Source organism: Kryptolebias marmoratus, linkage group LG5, assembly GCF_001649575.2.
Source record: "Kryptolebias marmoratus isolate JLee-2015 linkage group LG5, ASM164957v2, whole genome shotgun sequence".
In the NCBI taxonomy this organism is placed as follows: domain Eukaryota; kingdom Metazoa; phylum Chordata; class Actinopteri; order Cyprinodontiformes; family Rivulidae; genus Kryptolebias; species Kryptolebias marmoratus.
The window spans coordinates 8,075,400-8,097,806 of NC_051434.1; the positions used below are offsets into that span (position 1 = coordinate 8,075,400).

At 37.7% G+C, this 22,407-nt stretch overlaps 2 protein-coding genes across 3 annotated transcripts in view; both read right to left on the reverse strand.

The window, feature by feature from the left end:
* Positions 1–1,868: 1,868 nt before the first annotated feature.
* LOC108239761 (kelch-like protein 10) lies at positions 1,869–13,172 on the reverse strand. The gene is made up of 5 exons (XM_017422678.3): positions 8,426–13,172; positions 6,988–7,471; positions 4,473–5,090; positions 3,603–3,752; positions 1,869–2,295 (listed from the first exon to the last, which is right to left on the reverse strand). Exons 1-5 carry the CDS (start codon positions 8,578–8,580, stop codon positions 1,939–1,941), a joined length of 1,764 nt encoding a protein of 587 aa, XP_017278167.2. The 5' UTR covers positions 8,581–13,172; the 3' UTR covers positions 1,869–1,938.
* Positions 13,173–13,263: 91 nt separating this feature from the next.
* Positions 13,264–22,407, reverse strand: part of zgc:63863 (uncharacterized protein LOC393372 homolog) — a 46,737-nt gene continuing 37,593 nt past the window's right edge. Inside the window, exons 10-11 of one of the 2 annotated variants that reach the window (XR_003039496.2) lie at positions 20,359–20,693; positions 13,265–20,156 (exon numbers count right to left, since the gene is read on the reverse strand). Coding sequence is in view for 1 of the 2 variants with exons in the window: in XM_017419836.3 (XP_017275325.1) it covers positions 20,581–20,693 (113 nt within the window). In the remaining variant the exon portion in view is untranslated. Of the gene's footprint in view, positions 20,694–22,407 lie in introns of both variants that reach the window. The other variant, XM_017419836.3, reaches the window with a different exon arrangement.

The window sequence follows — 22,407 nt, forward strand, 5'->3', positions numbered from 1 at the left end:
GTTTAATGTTCAGCTTTTTTCTACTTGACTGTTGATACAAGCGATTGTAAAAGCTGTACTAGAAGGGTTTTTACCAAGCAAAGCTGTTAAAACAGACCTTTAGAGTCAGGGAAAAAGTCATACAGTGTAATATTTACTCAAATTTAAAGACCAGGAGACACCATCACCTCTGTGTACTTGTATTTACCTAACTCTGCTGAAGGTGGAGCTTTTTTATATAACAACTGACACTTGCACTATGTTATATTTGTAATATCTTCTGAGTTAAGTCTGTCCAGAGTGCTATGATATGGGCTTAATGCTCTAATAAAAATTACAAATACACTCAGTTAAATTTTGAACATTTTGCTGAAGTTGCAGGTAAATGTTCAGCTATGAACAGTGCATTTAAAAATGCCACAATATCCATTCTGTGCAAGATTATTGATTAGTTTCTAGTTGCAAGTATTTATAGGCTACCACAATCCAGCAACACTGAACCAAAGAAAGCATTTTTGCAAATAAAAAGCTTGAAGATGACAATTTAAACAGTATATACTCTGATTAACATTGTTAGTTACTGCACACTGTTTTTGCACAATCATATGCAGTCCAGGCAGATGTTAGCTTTCACCTCTTATTTATTTTCAGAGTCCAGTCATGTTCTGAAATAGGAAGGATCCCTCTCTCGTGTCTCATGTTACTGCATGTCAATATACAGTATATACACATCTACTATGTGCACTATATGTTCCCCCTACAGAGGAATAACAAGGAGACACGTCTCAACTGTTTGCCTCAAGGTGATTCTGTCCAAAACTGAGCAACCACTGCTTTGTCTTTCAGATAAAGTAGAGGACAAAAACAGGGAGTCCAGAGGAGAGAAGAGGAGGAAAAGAGAGATTAGGAGACAGACGGAGAGAAGGAGAAAGAGGGGAGTGCAAAGCGGCATAACAGAAAAGGACAGAGTGAAGTCATTCAAGCTTTTCTTCTCCCTGAATAATCCCAGTTTTGTCCAAATTTAGTTTAAGGAGATTGTGGAACATCCAGTCCTTGACATCAGCCAGAAAGTCAAGTAACAGCAGCAACTTAGACTGAATCTCTGAATGTGTTTCCACCCCCACTTTTCTTTTCTTTTTTCAAACTTCCTCAGTTTCTCTGTCTGGGGAAGAGACAATAAATTGCAGGAGATAGAGTGAGCTGTAAAAATATCTGAGAAAAGGTAACAATTTCTATTAGTATGCTTCTAGTTGGGATGGATTTTTTATTTTATTTTTTGTATAAAACCAATGTGAATCTCTTTTGGTTAAAGTTATGCCTTTGTTGCAGCAGGCAGAATGTGATATAACAGACTGTAAAGAAACTTTCTTTTTTTGTCTAAGGTTCTGACTCAGTTGCAATCTTCATTGTGTACTCAAGTGAACTTTTTCACTATTTTCTGGTTCACAGTTGTACGCTCTATCAATGTCTGCATGGTCACTGAAAACAGAAATACAAAGACAACCAGTCATATAATAATAATGCCTTACTGTTGTTCAAATGTAGATACATACCAAAATCTTCTTCTTATTTGTTATGGATTATAATGTCTCTAATATGCAAAAGTATCATTTAAATTAAAAAGCCTAAATCCTGGGTAATTAATCAAGAAGATTGTTTTGAAATAGATTAATCTGCTAATTTCTGTTTGGTCCCAAATGTCCTACAATGTTAGTTGATGTGATGTAAATATTAATTCAGTATATTTAAAGTTTTATTAGTGTACTCTCCTCAAAAGTGTTTCTCAAAAATGAACAAAAGTAAATAATTTAAACTTGTGTTTGCTCTCATAAGGCCCCTCAAACACAAAATTGTAGAAATATGTGGAAAAATGCTAAGTTAAACAATAATTTGATGCAATTAGTTCATTTATTTATTTTTTTACAGCCATCCATTTGTTGGATGGTGGCACGTGAGACTTCAAGAGGAGCTGCTTGACTCCATCTCCTCTTCCTCTGACAGTGGCAGGAAGTTGTAGGTCACTGCGTACTCCGCCATGTTGGGGAGCCCGGATATCACACAGCAGCTCACGGCGCTGCGGAAGATCTCCATATCACGAGCCATACACCACTCGTTGGTCGCAGCGTTGTAGTACTCGACGTTATAGGTGGTGGTGAAACCGTTGAAGCCCCCGACAACAAAGAGCCGGTCTTCGATCACTTCGATGCCGAAGTTACTGCGGGGGGTGATCATGGAGGCCACGTTCTCCCAGCTATCGGTCAGGGGGTCGTAGGCCTCGACGGAGTGCTGACGGTTGTTGCCATCAAAACCACCAACCTAAAAAACGAAGAAAAAAGAAAAGTTGACTCACTCAAACGTTTAAATGTGTGTTGGGACAGTTTCTCAGTATCTTATAAAAAGATGACAAAGCTTGTTAAAAGAAACCAGTAACGACTTAAAGTGCAGCTGGATAAAAAAGGTTGTTTTTCTCTCTCTGAGCATTAAGCTGTAATAATTATTGCATTATTACCTATGGTTTTCTGAAATGTGCATGTAGGTGGTTTTCTCTGTTTGTTTTTTTTATACTTTATATGTTCAATTGAAGTTCTGGCTCTTAGTTTATTGTACTTTCTGTTTTATTTTTAAAAATCAGCCTGTCTTTGTGCACCTTAGTTACTTTTGCTTTGTGTTACATTGAGTATAAGTTACTGGATTAGTTCATATTTCTGTTAATGGTTATTCCTTTCATACGTGACACTTGATTTTGATCCTGCTTGCTCTCCCTTGCCTTGAGTTTGTTTGTTTCTATTTGAAACTAAACTTTAGTCTTATGAAAAAACTGATCTTTAAAGACAAACATTATATATTTTTTCAAATTTATCTTTTTTTTTTTAGACATATTTCCATTATGCTAAGAGGATCATCACACTTATTAGGAAACTGTGAAACAAAACAAAAGCCACAAAGATCAACTAAAATCAACCAACAAAACATAAGCAAAATGTCTGGAAAATGTCACAAAAAAAGCAATCTGTTTTTGTAGACGTCAGCTGACAGACTTGGGTCTCAGCTGCAAAATATTCCCAACACTGGTAAATATATTAGCTATCCTTTGACTAAAAACTTTTATTAACTGGCCTTTCATAATGTACTGTATGTAAATGTATTGCATGATAACTGGAATGAATTTACTGAAACTAAATTTGATTCTGGATCTGTTTTGGACTTGTTTGGGCTAAAATCAAAACTATACATTCTGGTAAAAAGAAACACAGGAAAAAAAATTTTATTCCTCCTTCTCAAACAATAACTCCTTTCTCATGGAGTGAACATTTAGAAGTTGCACCAGTTGACTTTTGCGGCAAAACCCTCTCCTGAATGTATGAACAGCCAAATAATTAGTTTTCTTAGAGCTCAAAGTCTTTTTGGGGAGCTAAATAGTTGCTAATTGCAGACATTATCTCTCTATTTGATTAAATTATCAGCTAATTGTGGTCAGAACATGGATCTGATTTTTACCACAGGTTTGATGCAGGCCCTAACCCCTCTGCAAGTCTGATCAGCTTAAAAGTCCTGCTTATGAAAGCATTATAAATGTAATTTAAACATGCAACCTGTGAGTCAGCAGCGTTTCCTGCACTTACTGCATAAACATGGCCTGCATACGCAATGACTCCTATTCCACTGCGCTGGCTGTTCATGGAGGTGATTGTTGTCCACTGGTCGGTCTCTGGGCTGTAATACTCAGCTGTCTGCAGGCACTCCTGCCCATTAAACCCACCACAAATGTAAACCTAAAGACAAAAGAATAGTCTTTAAAGTAATTGTACAGATATTTTGAAGTGGATTTATGAATAGTTAATATCTTACCTGTTGTAGATAGTTCTTTGACAAACCACAGTTTAAAGAGTAAGAGTTTAATTCTGATCAGACTGATGAACTAATGGCTACTCCAAGCAAGGTCAAGACCAAAGTGTATTAAAACTGCTCAAATCTCAAAGGTTTCATAACAGTTTATGCAAACACTGTTTTAAAACCTTTAAAGTTTTGTATTAAATGGTTATTTACATAGAATTCCATCAATATTGGAGAGGAGAAATAGTGGCATCAACATATATTTCTGCTGGAATAAGCATAGGATGCAAAACTGTTGATAGTATAATGTGTTGAACTGCTATGAAACCTTTGAAATTGAAGTTTATTTATGATGGCAATAATTAACTGTGGTCTTGGCACCACCCAGAGTAGCCATCAGGTTGTCAGAATTACAATCCTTTTTTCCCAAACTGAGGTCAATCAGACAGTTGTCTACAACAGGTAAGCTCTGAGTTGCTCATAACCTTTCCACAAAACTCCACCTCAGAAGATCTAAACTCTCTTCAAGTGTTTTTTGCTTTTTAACCCTCCTTTAAGCCCTTGTAAATGAAGAGAGGAAGAGAAGCCCTTGTAACGTCGGGTCAAAGGCCACAGGAGGGTTAAAACTAAAACCACAAATCTATTCCATTCATTTTCACCTTGTTCTGGAAGGCTGTGCAGCTTGCATCGCTCCTTTGCTCGTGCATCGGTGCAATAAAACTCCACTGGTTGATCTCGGGGCGAAAGTATTCAGCTGTGTTGAGTCTTAGGTGTCCATCAAAGCCTCCCATCGCATAGATGCACCCATTCAGCACAGTCACACTCACGTAGCAGCGCCGACAGTACATGGGTGCCACTTCCTGCCAGGTGTGAGTGACAGGGTTGAATCTGCGGACGCTGTTAAAATGCTCCACTCTGTCAAAGCCGCCAACGCAGTAGACGTAACCATTGAGGAAGGCGGCGCCATGGTAGGCACGAGGGCGCTCAAGCTCAGTTGTCACATTGGTCCAGCGGTTAGCTCGGATATCATATGCTTCGATGCCATTGGTTGGATCACCACCGCTCCAGCCGCCAATGGCCAGGAGGATGGCGCGAGGCAGGCGAGGGCGGGCGATGGGGTTAGAGTGGTGGAATAAAGGCGCCCTAAATGTGTCCATCTGATGTATGATTTTAGTGGCAGCATCGATGAAAGACAGGCACTTCTTATTTTTCTGCACCAGTGCGTTAGTCAGCACGGTATTCCTGATGTACTCCACATCCAGCAGGGCCATTCGGACCTACACAGAGATAACAAGACAGTATCTGTAAAAAGAACTTCATGACCAGCAGAGTATTCAAACTGTTTAAGTCATGTTTTAGTATTTTTCCCATTTATAGACTGAAGTCTTCCAAAAAGACTGTTTCTCTCAATGTAAGCAAAACAAGGACAAAAATTGATTATGTTTAAGTCTGAATCCTAATAAAATCCAATAATTTATTCTGTGCAATCATACATGCTTGTCCCCAGTATGTCTAGAGAACCACAAGTGAGGAAAGACCATCTATTTGTCAGAAAGTTTGTCTCTGAGGAAAACATTCAGGCTTGCAGCCTCTTGTGACATTATAAGGAGATAAGCATTGCTCCCAGCTAGCAAACAGATTTGTCCGAGCTCCTCTCTGTCACTCCACTGAGCTTCCCCTGAGTGACAGAGAGGATTTTAAAGATACAGCCACCGCAATGCTGCTCACTAGGTTTGAGGATATCATTTTGAATCCTCAAGATTGTTATTTAGTCTTTCCTATCGGAGTTTTTTAGAACCAGGAGTGACTTGCAAGAGATGGATCTGCCTGTCAACACCGCAGGTTGCTGCTATTCAAGTCACAGAGTTGTGGTCATGATTTCAGGTGTCACTTCATGCTACCACATCCTTAAAATTGAATTTGATATTGAAGTGTTTTATAAATTTAGAAGTTTCTATCGAAAAACTGGAAAAAAAGAGTAGTGTGGTAGATTCTATCCTTCAGCACTCAGAAGCATGTACTCTTATATATCTGATTTATCCTATAAAACTCTTTTTCTCCAAACTGAGGACGTTCAATAAAAACTATCTACAACAGGTAAGATACTGAATGTTCATAACCTTTTTACAGAAACTTACGTCAAATGATCTGAGTTCTCTCTTTAAAGTGGTGTGTTATATTAGTGCTTGAACTAAAGGTGTGTAAAGTTGAGACAGTGGTTGGTTTTAGAGACCAAACCTTCTAGATGGAAACAAAATTTACCCAAAGACATGAGCATTCAAAGACAACGTGGTGACTAAATACATCAATTGCAATGCAGTCTTCATCCAACCCCAGATCCAAAAAAGTTGGGACATTGTTTAAAATGTAAATAAAAACAAAACATAATGTTCCACTGAGAAGCATTATTCTGAAATTGGTAAACAGACTTGTTAAAAGATAGACTGCTGAACCTCTGCCCATCTTTACTTCTGAGAGATTCAGCCATTCAAAATTATCTTATTTTTTTCCTAAAAATGGTACAATTTTTTTCATTTGAACATTTGATAAGTTTACTATGTTTTACTGTAAATAAAATATGGGTTTAATATTTACATTTTATACAACATCCAAACTTTTTGCAAATTGGGGTTGACATGGCACCAATAAATAAGAACAATCAGAAATGTGACCACGTTTATGCTTTCTTATTTGCAACATTTCAGTAGTTCAAGAGCATTGCCTGTTATCTAGTCCAGGCACTAGTCTAAAACTTGTCACCAACCAAATTTATTGTGTATTTTGGTGCATTTTTGATATGCTCAAGTGATTTTGTTCTGTTCATTGTTTATGGGCTGTGCTAAACTCTGGGATTATTTGACCACACTAAGATTTCTTCCAAAAAAGGTTTTTATCTGCTTTCAAGAGGAAAAAAAGCAGTAATATGCTGTAAAACTAGTGTTGCTGTTTTTGATAGATTAGGTCCAGTTGCTTCACTTATCTCTTTATGATACCAGAGAGTATAGATAAATCCAAAAGGGGAAAACAGAACTTCAGACATCAAAACTCCCTTAAAGGCAGTCACTCCTTCCAATTTTAACTTGATAAATGCAGCACAGTCAGGATAACGCCATCAACTTCAAACTGAGAGTGTGAATGACATTAAACTAAATTTAGTCATAGCAGTGATCATACCTTAATCAAGAGAGCAAAGAAGTGCCTTTCTCGTTCTTTAGGAGAGTGGGCAATCCATTTTAGAATAGCCTCAAAAACAGTGCTCTCTTTTTGCGCGATGAGGCTGTCTTTCTCAATGATGTCGGTGAGTTCCTCCACAGAAAGCAGCAGGAACTCATCACAGGAAACCACCTCCTCAAAGTGCTCCAGGATGAAGCTGAAGGCCTTGGAGCGCAGCTCAGCGTGCAAACAGACAGTGGTGAAGTTCCAGATGCCGATGCAATTGTTCGGACGCAGCATCTCGATGAGGAAGCTGCAGCAGACGTGTACGACCTCCAGAATGTTGAACTGATCGGCTGCTATCAGAAGCTCCTGCACGTTGTTCTCCGTGACGGACAGAGAACCAGCGTACACGTAGTCCAGGATCAGCCGCATGGTGTCGGGAGACAACCCAGATATGCGGAAAACCGTTTTTTCTAGGTTTGCCCACCGTGTGAAGAAAGCTCTGAAAAAGACACAACACTGGATTGAGATTTTAAAAGAAATGAAATGTAAACAGATGCAATGAGAAAAATCAGTGTGAACGCTGAGTGCTGGATGAAGTTTGCTGAAGAAGTTGTTAAAACTAAAGCAGGGAGAACAAAAACTAAAAGGAGCCAAATACAAGGAGCAGAACAATAGCTAAAAGCTAAAATGAGTAAAATGGTAGCCAAAAAACTAAAGTTGGGTACAACATAAGGAGAAATATAAAAACAAGAAATTGAGAGTGTGAACGCTGAATCAGCATTCACAGGATAACAATTTAACCTGCAGCCTAAAACATATTTTTGCACTTTAGCTGACCATTTTTCTCTTTGAATTTTAGGTTTTCTGACATCTCTTTACATGATTTAATAAAGTTCAGTGGCTGCTTAATTTTTTCAGTCCATTGAGTTACAACAGCAAAACCATCAATGTGAAATCACAGACAGGTGAATTAAACATTTGTCAGTTTATGCACTGTGAAAACCTTGGCTGCTTATCTGGCCTGTATCCAATTAGACAAAATTATACAGATGAGTTTATTGCTGTTGTTGCAGCAAATGCTAATATTAGTATCTTATTCTCTTAATAAACAGTATGCAGTGTGTTGCTGATTGAGACATCGTGAGTCCAAATAATTGTCTCAAAAGTTACTTTAAATGACATTAATTTTCAATCTAAAGTTTCTGAGATCTGGAGACAAACATAAAACCCACTCTGTTGCTTTGAAATCACTCAAACCCTTGTTTTATGTTCATTCAATGTATTTATGAGACAAACTTGTTTAAAAAAAGCTTCAACATTACTTTTAACTTTAAATGCTGAAACTATCAATTCTTAGACTCAAATCTTTAAATAACACAAAAGATGGTATTTCTGCTCACTAAATTAAAATAACTTAAGCAGTTTCACCCTTAATACCTTAAGATCAACTCACCGGAAGTAAGGTGTACAGTTGCAGAGAATAACCTTGTGGACTGGGAACTCAACTTCCTCCACTTTGAGGACTGCATCGGTAAATTTTCCCTCCAAGCGGAGTTCGTTAAACACCGAGCTCAGCTTGCTTGAAGGCTGGCCTTGTCCGCTCATCATGAATTTTAACAATTTGAGAGATTTTCTCAGATTTGTCTCCTGTTGAACGTGGCTTCCAGTCAGGTCAGCTGAGTGAGTGTCAAACTGGGAGAACACTCGCACGTTATGACATTATGTTTCTAGAATGGAAACGACCAATGAGATTAAAATTCCGTTTTACGTTTACCTTTAAAAATCTAAATTTGCATCTTTTAAATTTCACTGTTGTAATATCATATAGCTCTTGTGCAGGGACATAATCCAGACTGTTTGTACCACAGTACAGTATGTACAGCTACATGCATTTAGCATAACATTAGTGCACGTAGCTGCATAGATATTCTCACGCATGAAACAATTATTTTGCTCATTTTAGGCCAAAATAATTGTACTTTTAACACAAGCCTGTGCAGCATTTGTCAGAAAATCCTATAAAAACTGCTGATTTTCCCTAAAATCAGCACAATAGTTGTTTTATGGTTGGTAATAGGCTGGGAGGGTGAAAACTGAGCAACAGTGCTGAAGTAGATTTCAAGGAGAGCAATATTTTTGAAGGAACGGAAATGTTAATGTGTTTCTATAAAGGTAAATATTCTGAAAAGTGTAAAAGCTACACAAAACAAAAGTCATAGCATTCATTCCCTAGTGTAAGTGGTTTGTTTTGACATATGAATGGCTAAAATAGCACAAAGTATGCAGAAGTTTTTAGGTTGCAAAACATGTACGAAATCAGCTTTCACGCAGCTGTCATGTAATGATTCAAATTCAGAAAACCAATGTCTTAGAATAATTGTAATGTTGGGACAATTCTCAGGGGGTGAAACAACGACGATAGTTTTTAAAAACACGATAAAGTGTTGTCTGTTACTGGTACGGTACGCCAACAAATAATGATCCCAGTTATATATAAAAAAAGCACATAAATGGTTAATTTTGTCTCCAGTATCAGGGCTTGAATGTCCCCTCAGCAACTGGTGTGTCTGTGCAGCGTGGCTGGTGGGGTTTGAGTCCTGGATGTACCTGATGTGAGGGTAACTGTCTGTGTCGGGGGCTTCAGAAACTGACGTGCCTGCAGGGGCACTGCTGTCAGCCAAGTGTCTAAGTGGACACCTGTCAGTGCCATCTCCCTAATTATTTCTTGCATTCTTGGGTCTTCTTGGGTCTGCACTGCCAACCCCCCAGCTGTCCTCCTCCAGTTGTCACTGTGAAGGAAATTCTGGCTGCTTTTTTGTGTTCCAACTCAGCAAAACCGGCTGCACATTTAGTACTATATCTAGCTGTTTTAATTGAGCTTATTTGTACTTTTTTGGCCTCGGGCTGGTACAAGTATAGAGCCTAAATTATTCAGAGAAATCTTAAGCGTTAAAACCAACAAATGCTATCCATGTAAAAGCTAAAAAAAAAAATAACAGACATGGAAAAAGGTACTTTCAGGACATACAGAGCCAATTTTTTTTTTTTATTTAAGAAGTTTATTTCTCACCATCAGCATATTAGCCCTCTCCATTCAGGTTTTTTTTCCATCTGAGAAAATTACTTGAAAAATCATATCTATGGACATAATCTCCTGTTTTGTGCCGGAGCTATCTGCCTTCAAACGCAACATCAGTCAGGAAAAATTGTAGCCATAAATTCCACTTTATGTCATAAAACTGAAATAGAGTCATATTTGTCATTCTCCCCCCCTCCCTTATCTTCATCTTTTGTGCATTTCCTGTGTGAAATTAATCAACTATATGCAAGATTAACTGTAATTCTCACTAAACAATCCTCTGAGTGTCTCCAAGTTATAAATATGACATAATGACTCTAAATAAGAGTGTTAATACTCAGAGATTTTAACATTCATGAGGGAAAAATAGAAAAAAGGGGGCTTAGAGCGTGAGAAGAACAGAGATATGACTGGACTCTAATGAAGATGTATGCTGCCAGTGCAAATTACTGTGTGTGGGCAAAAAAAAGGAACTCTATTAGGATCTAAATTGCCTCTAAAATAGCTTGATATATGCACGCAAAGAAAGAAAAACTACATTTGCTTGTCAGTTACAATTTATTCAGCTGATAAAACCTCTATTGTTTAATCGACTACATGAATCTAGCTGCCATTAAAACATGCCACAGGTTCATAAATTATCTCCAGCTGACTGTTATCATCACGCCGAACTGCCGTGTTCTTTTAATTTTAATATAATTATTCCTTGCTAAATGTAAGACTTCACAGTTTTTGTTCTTCCTTGTGGCAGTGATGCGAATATCTTGACAAATGTTCCCACTTCGGTCCGAGCCCTTCTGCCTGTCACCCACTTCCAGATCTAAAAAACTCCCGTGACCTCTGACCTTCGTGTGGAGAACAGCCTGCAGCCCGACTCGACTGTTTCTTCGCTGCAAAGTCAGAACAGAACAGAGCCTTTGTCAAACACGTTGACCCATTTATGGGAAGAGTCTGAAGTCACTTTGGATCACTCATCGGCGACAGTTTAGAACAAAAGAAGCCGAAACGGGACATTCTGCGACGAACACTTGAAATGAGACACAAAAGGCCATCGCCTGTGGGCTTGTAGCCACAAATTAAGCTCTCCTCACCTCCACTTCATCTGCTCATCAGCACACCTGTCTGTCATCCTCCCTGGATCTGAACTCCTCAGATTCTCCAGCTTGTTGTCAGATCCTATAGCTTTCTGTTCTCACTTTGCTTCCTGCTTCCTGTATGATATTTCTGGTATGTTTTTGGTCATTGTTTTGCTGTCAGCTTTTCCTTCAATAAAGTCTCAGGTATTATTTTAATAGTTTGTCTCAGTGCCTCCATTTTGGGGACTTAACACTCAATATATGTATGTTATTTGTGTTATTTTGTGTTACTACAGGCCTGGATTGACTCAGCACAGGTGGAGAAAGGCAATGTCTGAACACAGGATTTTTATTATTTTCAAAAGAATATTTCAGCTCTCTCAAATCATTTAAAGTGGGGTTCTGAAAAAAGGTTATGAAGAATTATTATCTTACCTGTTGCAGATACATGTTTGAATGACTTCAGTTTGGAAACAATCCATTTAGTAGTTGCAGCATGAATTTAAACTGCAACACAAAGGTAATTAAAAGCCTTTCAAAAATAAACAGACATTAAATTGTTGTATTGCTATAGAAGCAAATCAACAAAAAAACTAAAACAAAACAAAAAAATATTCATCTGGCATCATGTAAGATTTTGTCTAAAAGTCTAAAACAAATCAAAGCAACATAAATAGATAATAGGCGTAAAGATAAACTGGAGAAAATAGCTAAAATTACCAAAACAGTAGCTAGCTAAAAGCTAAAAGTAGCATAAGAAAACCAAATAAAACAAGTATGCTTCAGATTTCAAAAGGAACAATGTTTCTGAAGGAATTGAAGCGATCTCAGTGTATTTTTGTGGAAACTTTAGTTTAAATAATGTATAAAAGTTATAAAAGTCACATCACACTATTCCCAGTGCAGCTGAATGTTTTGATATATGAATGTTTAAATTAGTACAAATCAGGCTATGCAGTAAAAGTCTGATTGAAAAAAAACATATGGAAGAAACTATAAATGGGAAAACTACTCAGTATTCAGTTATGATGAATTAACTTGTCTCATAATAACACATAACACTGCAAACCCTGAAAACTAGTGAACCAAAGTATTTATACTTTCTGAACAACATGACGTGAGCAGAAATGTATTCAGGTGTTCCTTTGAATATTTTCTGACTTTATTTTTATTTGATTTGGATCTTTGCTTTTCTCCAGTGTGTCTTTTTCAGTCTGGAAGGTGGACAGTCAAGACGAATAGTCAGCAACACAAATGTGTGCTCTCTAGGAATCTGTTTTTTCTGCTCACAGCATTTTTTTTTCTTACATATGTTGAAAAGGCATACTCAAAATGCAAAATGCATCAGGGCATGAAGAGGGAAAGTAGGTCTGTGGTGCTGCAGCGGCTCTTTAAAATAAAAAGAAAAGCTGATAGGGCAGAAAAGGCTGCACTCTGATCCATATTCATATTTCCTTTCATTTAACTGAGAACTCTCCACAACTGTTGATTCGTTTTGAAGAATCACTTGTTCGCTTTCAGGAGAGTGTGCAGTCGGTTTCTTTTGCATAATTATGCAGTTACTTCAGGGGTTTACCTGTGGCTGTGTGGGTGCATTAACATGGTTTGCAAAGAAACACACTCACAGGAAAGGTGGCTGCAGAAATTACACATTCACTTTTGAGGGCTTGTTTTTCATTAACCTTTATTTGTCTGGGTTAAGCTGGTTGAGAGGAAAAATGTTGCTTTATTATAATTTTTTGTTCTGACACATTTGCAGCGATAGGACTCGCTAAAAGAAAACCAGCAGCATGTTTGTTTCCAGCAATATTTTAGCCATCTTCAGGTTTAGTTTTCTTCTTAAACACATCAGACTAGCTGAAAACTACTGCTATATACTGTAAATAAGAGTATATGTTGGGGATGATGCTCAACTACTACCACACCAAGTCTTACCTTAATATCTCTACAGCTGGCTGATTTATAGCCAGTTTTGTGTTGACTAATGCTGATCTGCGGTGGCGGCTATCTTGAATTGTACTGACTCCAAAAGTTAATGAGTTGTAGATGGACAACCGGTGTTTACTTTCAGAAAGTTTCAATAAAATCCATCTGGTGGCTCATGAGATATTTTACTAACAGACAGGCACAGTCGACTGTAATATTTATTTGGCAAAATTGTAAAAACAGATCTCACACAATCAGTTAATGCTCAGCATATGTGTTGGGAATTACTCTTAGCTTTCAGCACGCCAAATTTTAACTCAGCACCTGTAAAACTGATAAAGTTGTAGCTATTTTTGTGTTTGCTAAGTTGTCTAGCTGTGGCAGCCATCTTGAATGGGGTTGATTCCAAAAAATAATCAGTTGCACAGGTACAGCACACAATAATTTCCTGAGAGTTTCATTAAAATCCGTCCAGTGGTTCACAAGATATTTTGCTAACACTACAGACACACACACAGGCAACAGCATTATTACCCTGTCGTTTGAAAGTGGGTAATAAAAAAAACAGGTAAATTTTCAGATTTACAGCTCAACGTTGTTCATCAAAGCATAAAAAAATCTTAACACTGGAACAGTTTCAACTTTTAAAATGAATATTTTCTGTTTTTTATTACGTATAATGTTGCAACACTGCACACACCACCGTTCTTTGTTGGCTTCTTGTGTTTTTTCTTTTGGTTTCAGTAAAGCTAAAACATGCAGACATGTAGATAAATCTAAAGGCCAACTCACTGCTCTCTATGAAGAAAAATGTGGGATTTTTAGTATTAGAAATGACTGAAACAAGGCAGCTACGTACGTACATGACTAACGTTCATATTTGCTCAGCTTTAAATACATGCAGCTTAAACACAGAAGGAACCCGGTTATTTTTTCTCAGAAATCCTGATGAATCATCATAAATCAAAAACGCTGTTGCAGCCTCCGAAAAGGAAACAGCAGCAGAAGCTCTTTCCTCCGAGCAGATCAGTATCACCGTAATGAAATGTATTCAAAAACATGCAGGTATTTTTCATTATTTCAGCATCGTGTTGCCTTTCAAGATGTAACAGAGTCCACCGGAGAGCTAATTTAACCAACAATGATGGGAAGGGAAATAAAACAACAAAAGACATTTTAAATAACCTGATCTCTTCTGATATGAGTCACGGCTTTTGCAACAAAAAAGAGATGAGGTGTGTGTCTGTGTGTGTGCTATGTGCAGAATCAGCAGTGTGTGTGCAGGTGTGTGCTTACAGGTGTGTGTGGACGAGAGGGATGGAGGTCTCGAGGGGATGCAGCAGCTTCCTGCTTCTCTCCATCCCTCCCTTAAGAAATCCACTCACCCTCTTACAAGACTTTATGTCCAAATTGTTTCCAAACATCTTTTTTCACCTTTCTCCTTGATTTGGAAGAAACAGCCACCATATGAAGCCTATATGTAAATATGTGGAGGCTCTGTCATCCACAATGTATGTCATGATGTTTTAGCATCTTCTCTAAATCATCTGCTTTAATTGTTTCTTTCTTACATTTACATGCAAAGTGGACAAATTAACTTAAATGTGAATTTTCTTTTTTTTTTTTTAACTCAGCAGCTCCCCTAGTTTTTAATAATCTTTAACAAAAAAACCTCAATACAACAAGAAAAAACATGCAGTTAGCAGAAAAACAAAAAAGTACTTCAAGAATTATAAATTAAACTTCACTCTTTTAAGACCGTCTCACAAAATGCTGCAGCAGACATTTACAAGTTTTACAATATGAAACTCTTATTTTATATTTAAATTTATTCCAATGATTTTGACTTTGCAGATAGATTACAAACCATTAGAAAGTACTGCAACAATTTACATCTAAAAACAAGAAAATCTTTAAAATAAACAAAAACATGTAGCCAGTTATCACTATAAATGTTCACGTGTTAAAATTTCAAAAGTTATTGACAAGTTTTTAGGAAATGACTGCAAAAAAAAAAACATAACTAAGATAGAAATGCTGAAAAAAGTAGCTAACAGAGTACAATAACTTTGAACATTTCACTGATTTTCCACATATTAGATAAAATATTCCAGTATTTGTGATGCTGTATCACAAAGAGTTGAGAAGATAATTGTGATAAATTAATAAAAAACCTAAAAAGACCCGGTCAAGATTGATGTAATTTACTAGTAGTGTCTTTTTAACTTGCATACAAAATGGGAACAAATGTGAATAAAGTCAAATGTAAATTTAACAATAACGTTTTTCTGCCATTCCTTTAGAACAGAACAGAGTAGAAAACGGCAAAAGCGACACTTAATAAACAAAAAAACTTGATGTCCACCTGAAGTCTCCCTTTAGTCTGTTTTGTGCGGAGTGATTTTTCAGCACATCCTCGTCCCTGAGCTGGCTAACAAACTGTTCCCAAGTCGACTAAAAAACTGTTACTGTGGCTTAACAGGCAACAAAACAGCTGACACAACGACACACACAGACACACAAACACAGCACTATATTACCAGTCCACCAGGGAACTAAACTGCTTACAGGACACACCTAAGTCCTTAATGATCCAAGGTGTGTGTGTGTATGTGTGTGTGAGAAGAAGAGAGAGAGAGAGAGCACAAACTATCTTTACATCTGCATTTTCACAACTTTGTGTTCCTCTGAGCCTCTGAGTGTAACTTGGTTGCATGCAGGTGTTGTGTCTCTGAAGGCCCGACCAAGCACATGTGTGTGTGTGTGTGAGGGTGTGTGTGTGTGTGCGTGTGTGTGTGCGTAGATCAATAAAGCTATTGCTGCAATAAGCTGGGTTGGCTTTTGTGACAGTATTGCCTGTGTCTCCGGAGAACAGAGAATATGTTGTGTAATTTACCTCGACAGCAAAACTCAGAAGTGGTTCATTTCCTAAACACACACACACACACACACACACACACACACACTGTTCTGTTAAGATAATGGAATACTCAGTCGGATAAATGATCACCACAAAATTGTAACTGAGTGTCCTGCCACAGGAAATGATTCGATTGTTGAGCTGATAGGACGCTAGTTGAGAGTTAGAGATTGACAGCATCTCCACAAATTACAAATAAAAACAAGTAAGTCTATATATAAGCAGGAATTTATAGTAACATACAAGCAATTAAGTTTTTTCTCCCTTTGAAATAACTATAATTTATTAGTAAAACCAAAGCTCTTGAACCTACCCCCGATGCATCAAATTTAATCTTTATTACTTTTAACAATAACTATAAGCAAAGTGCTGCTTTTAATTTGAAATCCGTAGCCTAATTTGAAGCATAACTTTTTAAAATGTTTACAACAAGAACTTGGAGTTGAATTTCTGAGCAAATGCTCTTGAGATAATCAAATATTAAAAGTCTAGTTCAAAACAAGAAATAGACAGCACCTTGTGCAAGGTCAGAAACCCTCTGCTCTCTCTCCATGGGTGTAGTGCTGCACACAGACTGTAATACTCTTATTTTAGTTCATGGTGGTAAAATTTATTTATAAAACAAATCCATACACACACACACACACACACACACACACACACACACACACACACAGAGAATGAGAGCAAGAAGGAGAAAAGGAAAGTTGCTGAACGAAGCTAATTGTTTTCCATAGAAATGAATGTTTTTGAACTGCCATGTAGCCTACAGCTTCTAATCAAAATGCACATTTTTACTTTGTCGGGCGCAGTTATCACTCTCTATCATTGATAATCATCAACCTGAAAACCATCAGCCTGCAGGCAGCATCGCAGCTCTGCCAGCTACAGAGCAAGCCAGAGAATGAGCGGAAATTAACCTTTTATTGTCTGCCGCAGAAGAATAAAGAATACATACATCTGCGTAGCTGAGAGGCTCAATATTGTGGGGAATAATGCAAAGATGCAAAATCTCTTTTATTCCAGGGTTTAACTCCATTAAAAAAATATTTGGGAAAAAAAATGAAGGCCAACAGTGATGCTGTTATTACCCAACATGTGGACTGTTTTGCAGAGTTGCTTCTTGTTCAGCAGAAAACAAACCTGTAACAAAGAAAGTTGTTCAGACCTGCCATTAAAAACTGGCATTGCATGCTAAATTCAGGTATGAACAGCCTCATTGCACAATGAAAACCTTTTCTCTCAGACCAGCTTTGGAGGTGGCGTGGATCCCTATTATCTGGTAGTCTGAACTTAATCTGTCCTGAGCCAAGCTGAAGGACCTCTGATATGATCCCACGCAAGCAGCAGAATAAAAGTCAGGGGACAAAAGAACAAACAAACAAAAAAGTCAGCTCAGCTGCCGCCTGAATAAAGATAACTAAACAGCGATCCTTGGGAATATTAGAAGATTTCTTTTTTGGCTAAAAGCCTTAATTAACTCTTATTAATGACCATTTTGAAAGGATTTTATTAATCAGAGTGGATTACAGGATGCTGTGTGAGTTTCTCTTCTGATTGTTTTTAGACCCACGGTGGTCGCTGTATAATGTGCTGTGTCAATCAGAAGACACCAATATGAGCAGCGTTATGTCCCATTATTATTCACAGTGTGGCTGTGTGGAGAACATATAACGGTTGTCAGCACGTTGTGGATTTTTAGAGATTAAAATCTTCATTCTTTATTTCGACACTGAGCTCTGTGAAGTCACTAATCAATATATGTACCTTTATTTCTCTTATATTGTGTCTGCAAGGTAATTAAGAGATAACTCAAAAGTGTAACTTCAATGGCTCTGAACCCTGTTAATGTTATATAGTTCAGATGTCTGAATAAAATGTGATTATTCCTGAAACATCAGCAGACCTGCTGGAGTTTTGTTTGTTGCTCACTGACAGCCCACTGTTAGACTTGGCCGTGTGTGTATCTGCATACGTTGTGTTTAATTGTCGTCAGATTACAAAACATTTTGGGGTATCCAATTTACCACCAAGGAAGAACGGAGGTGTCAGAACTGACCACTGGCACTCAGATCACCCGAGTCAGATTTGTAACAAGTCTGATCAGCTTTAAAGAGGAGAAGCTGTGGCTCAAATAGAAAAACTGTTTGTCCAACGGTCAATGTGTCCTTGATACTAAACCCAGAGTTGTTCACAATAACAGGGGTACACCATCAATCAGTTTCAAGCCAATTTACAAAGCTAATAAAATAGTAAATTAACTTAAGAAACCTAATTTGAAGGAAAATTGAGCAGCATGTCAACAGGTAGGGACAAAAGATAGAGTTCAAATATGAGACAAATTGTAGTTTTGCAGTATGGTTATAACCAATGAAAGAAGACTTAGAAGACTTACAGCTCTCTTATAGCCCAACATATGTAGATTATAAGGGGTACATATAGATATAGATATAAGGGATAAAATGTATGGTTTCTGAATCTCACTCAAGGGGTTCTTTAATCTAGCCTGTGAAGGAAAAAAAAAATCAGAAATTGTCATAATTTGGGGTTTTTGTCTTGTTCTTTTGTTGTTTTGATTTTATTTTTGTTTTGTATTCTTACAAAATTATTATTAGATTATTGTCATTCTTGCAATATTGACTGCCTGCTGATACCCTCAGTTGTCCCTGCTTCTTCCAGCTCCTCACTCACCTGTTTTTCATCCTTTATCAACACACCTGTTTCCACTCCCCATCACCTTCCCGTTATATATGCTCCTTAGATTTGCTCAGTCAGAGGTCAGATCCTTCCGTTTGCTCTTGCGCATCGTACATTTTGACATTTTGCATTGTCTTGTTGAACCTGAGTCCTCTTTGCCTGCGTTTAGTGCCTCACATTTCATTTCCTTGACAAAAACCTGGGCAAAACCATGCAGTCTTGTTGACCATATGGCAAAAACACTAGACTCATGTCTTTTGATTTTTTTTTGGTTATGTTGTGAATGTTATGTAGGCTGTTTGGAAGGGGAAACAACTTCTATAAAACACCCAATCCCTCTTGTGTGGAGCTGATTGTTTGTGGAACCAGTCATGCAAATAAACAACTTGCCACACCCACACTCATTTATAAAACATGACAGACGTTAAAACCGACTCAGATTAAAAGAAAATATGTTCTTTAAATGTCCGTAATCATTTACAGATAGATAATTCATGTGCAAAACATGCTGTGGTCTTTGTTCACAACAGACGTGACAAAGCTTTAATGTTTTCTTTTCTTTAATAAGTGATAACTGCTGGAAAAAAAAGAAACAAAGTAGAAAATGTTTGAAAATTTAAGAAAAAATATTGCATATGAATTTAGAAGATTCAGATACCTGTGTCAATGCGTATGCTTAGAATAAAAACATGATCACATTTGAGTAGAAAAGATAGCGAGGTAAAATCCAGAACCAGACAGCTCCCTGGACATGAGAAATATATGATGTAATAATAAGAAATTACAGCTATGAGTAACTGATGGCTTGTCCACTCTTTCCTTTCCTCTCCACAGTTTTTTTAATCTCTGTTTTGTTGTGTTTATCCTCAGGCTAGTCTTAGTCATGCCTGTCTGTTTGCGTGTTAAAACGAATCATCCGAGAGGTCCGGTGGTTTATTAAAGGAAAACCATTTGCTGTCTGTTTGACTCTGTGCTCTCTGCCTCTCTCACACACTCCAGTCGGGCCATTGTTACTCTCCTCTGCTTTTATCACTCATACAATATACATGATGTTACTATTACAAGAAGAGAGCAGAAGAAGGGAAGAGAACCCCTCATTTAATGACCCGGTGTGTCATTAGCTCATTTTCTCGAGCCTGTTTTTGTGTTTGAGAGACACAAAGGATGTGCTTGAGGGTATGAAGCTGTATGTAAATCAGTGCATGTAGTAGTTTTAAACAGTACATGCTGATCACTCACAACATTAAAACTACTGATACATGAAATGATCAACATTTATCATCATCATCAATGCATTGTTTTGGTGGAAAGCCCTGAGGTCTTGGCATTGGTAGTTTCACTCAAATTGTCCAAGTCAACCTTTTTTAAACTACAAGCCTGGCTTGAGGATCAAATTGTTGATCCAGCCTCCAAATATCCCAGATTCAGGTCTGGTTGGGCAAACATTGGCTAAGAGGATTGGCTGTCAGCATCTTTATGTCAAACCCTGAAACGGAGCAGTTTAAATATTATCAGGAAGGTGTTTATCTGCGTATAAATTTACAATATTTTTAAACACACTACAAATGTGCCTATGCTGTATGTGTGTGTAAATACAGCATGAGTTATGCCTGTAATAATGATTCCCTGTGTAATTGTGTTCATTCATAAAATATAACATAAAACAGAATAAAATCCCAGATACATACGGAAATGAATTTCCTCCGGTTGGGTTCAGCCTTTAAGATCAGGTCAGGAGCTCCATCATCTGAGGGGGGAGTTCAAAGTATAGCTGCTGATTTTCCTCATTGATACCAGTCAGCTGAGGTGGGTCGGGTGTTCGATTAGGGTGCCTCCTGGATGCCTCCCTCTGAAGGTTTTCTGGGCATTTACCACAGACTCCAGGACAGACACAGAACTCGCCGGATAGGTTATGCATCCTCTCTGGCCTGGGAATGCTTTGGGACATCCCAGGAAGAGCTGGAGGGTGTTGTTTGGGAGAGGGAAGTTTGAGTTTCCCTCTTTGACCTGTTGCCTCTGCTACCTGATCACAGATAAGCATCAGAAAAAGAATGAATGAGTGGACAGAATAAAACAAAAATGAATCCAATCTAATGTTCTGTTCATTATAAACTTTGACACTAACTGGGAGTTGTTCTCTCCTGCAAAAGATACAGAAAACCTGCCTGAAAGGACTCATGAGATGAGCAGGCTTTTCTTTAGTTACTTGTCTGCATCACACAGAAATACATTTGCGTCATGCCAGGCTAGAGTGGCTATTTTGGCACAACTCAAAGCCTGAACATCTGCCTTAGACCAGAAACACTGATGGAGCTGCTGAACTCTGAAACACATTCATGCCAAAGGCTTGCATTGGGCAACATTTTTTTTTCTGTTTTGTTTTTTATCTTCACAGGGCAAAGTGCATGTAGATCGTGTAGCTTGGCAGCTGCACAGTGTGCTCACTGCTCTCTGACAAACTTGTGCAGCCAATAGCCACAGGAGATCTATCAAACTGCTCACCGCTGAGCCAGAAAGAGCCGGTAACTGTGGAGTTCCTTTTAAAGAGTTACTCACACTGACGTCTGAACTATAGGGTGTCATGTATACTCACTACCTTCTTTTTCTCAGCAGTGATTGCACCTTGTTTTCAGCATTAAGCAGATGCATCATCACAGCTCATATAACACTGCATTAAATCTGAGTGATTTCCACTTCTGGTTTGCATGCAGAAATATTCTTTACTTCAAAATTTTTTAATTGCTTTTGATTTGGAAAACTTCACTTATTTTGCTCATTAAGACTCTTGTGGCGTACCGGGCTCATTGCTGACCGCTTTGGTAAGTTGAGTGCGTCGCTTCTGAGCAGTCAGTTTACTAATCAGAGAGCCTGAACAGAGCATTTCACACAGAAGATGACTGAATTAGCTGCAGCAGGGCTTTTTTTGGTCTCTTTTTTTAAAAAAAGCTGAAGAATGAAAACCTTTCTCCAGCAAACCGACAATCTAAAATAATAAAAATGTAAATGAGTAAAATGTGAGCTCTTTGAACATCACTGTGGCAATAGTAACGGGTGTCGCCTTTTCAAAAAAGGTGATAAATCTTATTCTTGATTCAGTGTAGGGAAACATCTTGATGATTAGTATTTCAGCTTTTAATTGTGCAAACAAACTAATGTTTCTTCCTCACATCAACAGTGGAAGACACAAACGTCTGAGGAAGACACAAACAGGGTCAAAACCATGTCTGTCTGCACAGTTAAAGCTGAACTATTGATCAGTGAGCTCCAGCCTCTTTTTATTTCGTAAATCTAGTTGCTCTTCAGCTGTGAGGCATCTGATCCAGCTGTTCACTGCCGAACTGATGATTGGAGTACTTTACTTTTGGTGGATTATCTTTAACATCTACTTTTTAGTTCAACCAAATGTTCATTTTACTTTCAAACCTTTGTAGTGTTCTGTCATTTTGATTTGCTATTAGTTATTTGTATTTTACTTACACTTATCTTTTAATTGTACATAGACAGTCTTCAGTGTTGTAGCTTATTTTCACCTTACCAAGTAAATGAATGAATGAATAAAAATGAAATGCCTTTTAAATTGCACAACCAGTGCTTTGAGCCAAACAAGGAATTGGAGTCTATGGTGTCAGGGGTTTGAATACAGTGTGATGACATCTTTACAGAGATACTGCTGGTTTTAAAACATTTGTTATAATGGATCTGAAATATGTATAGTATTGCTTTAAGTGTTGTTTCAC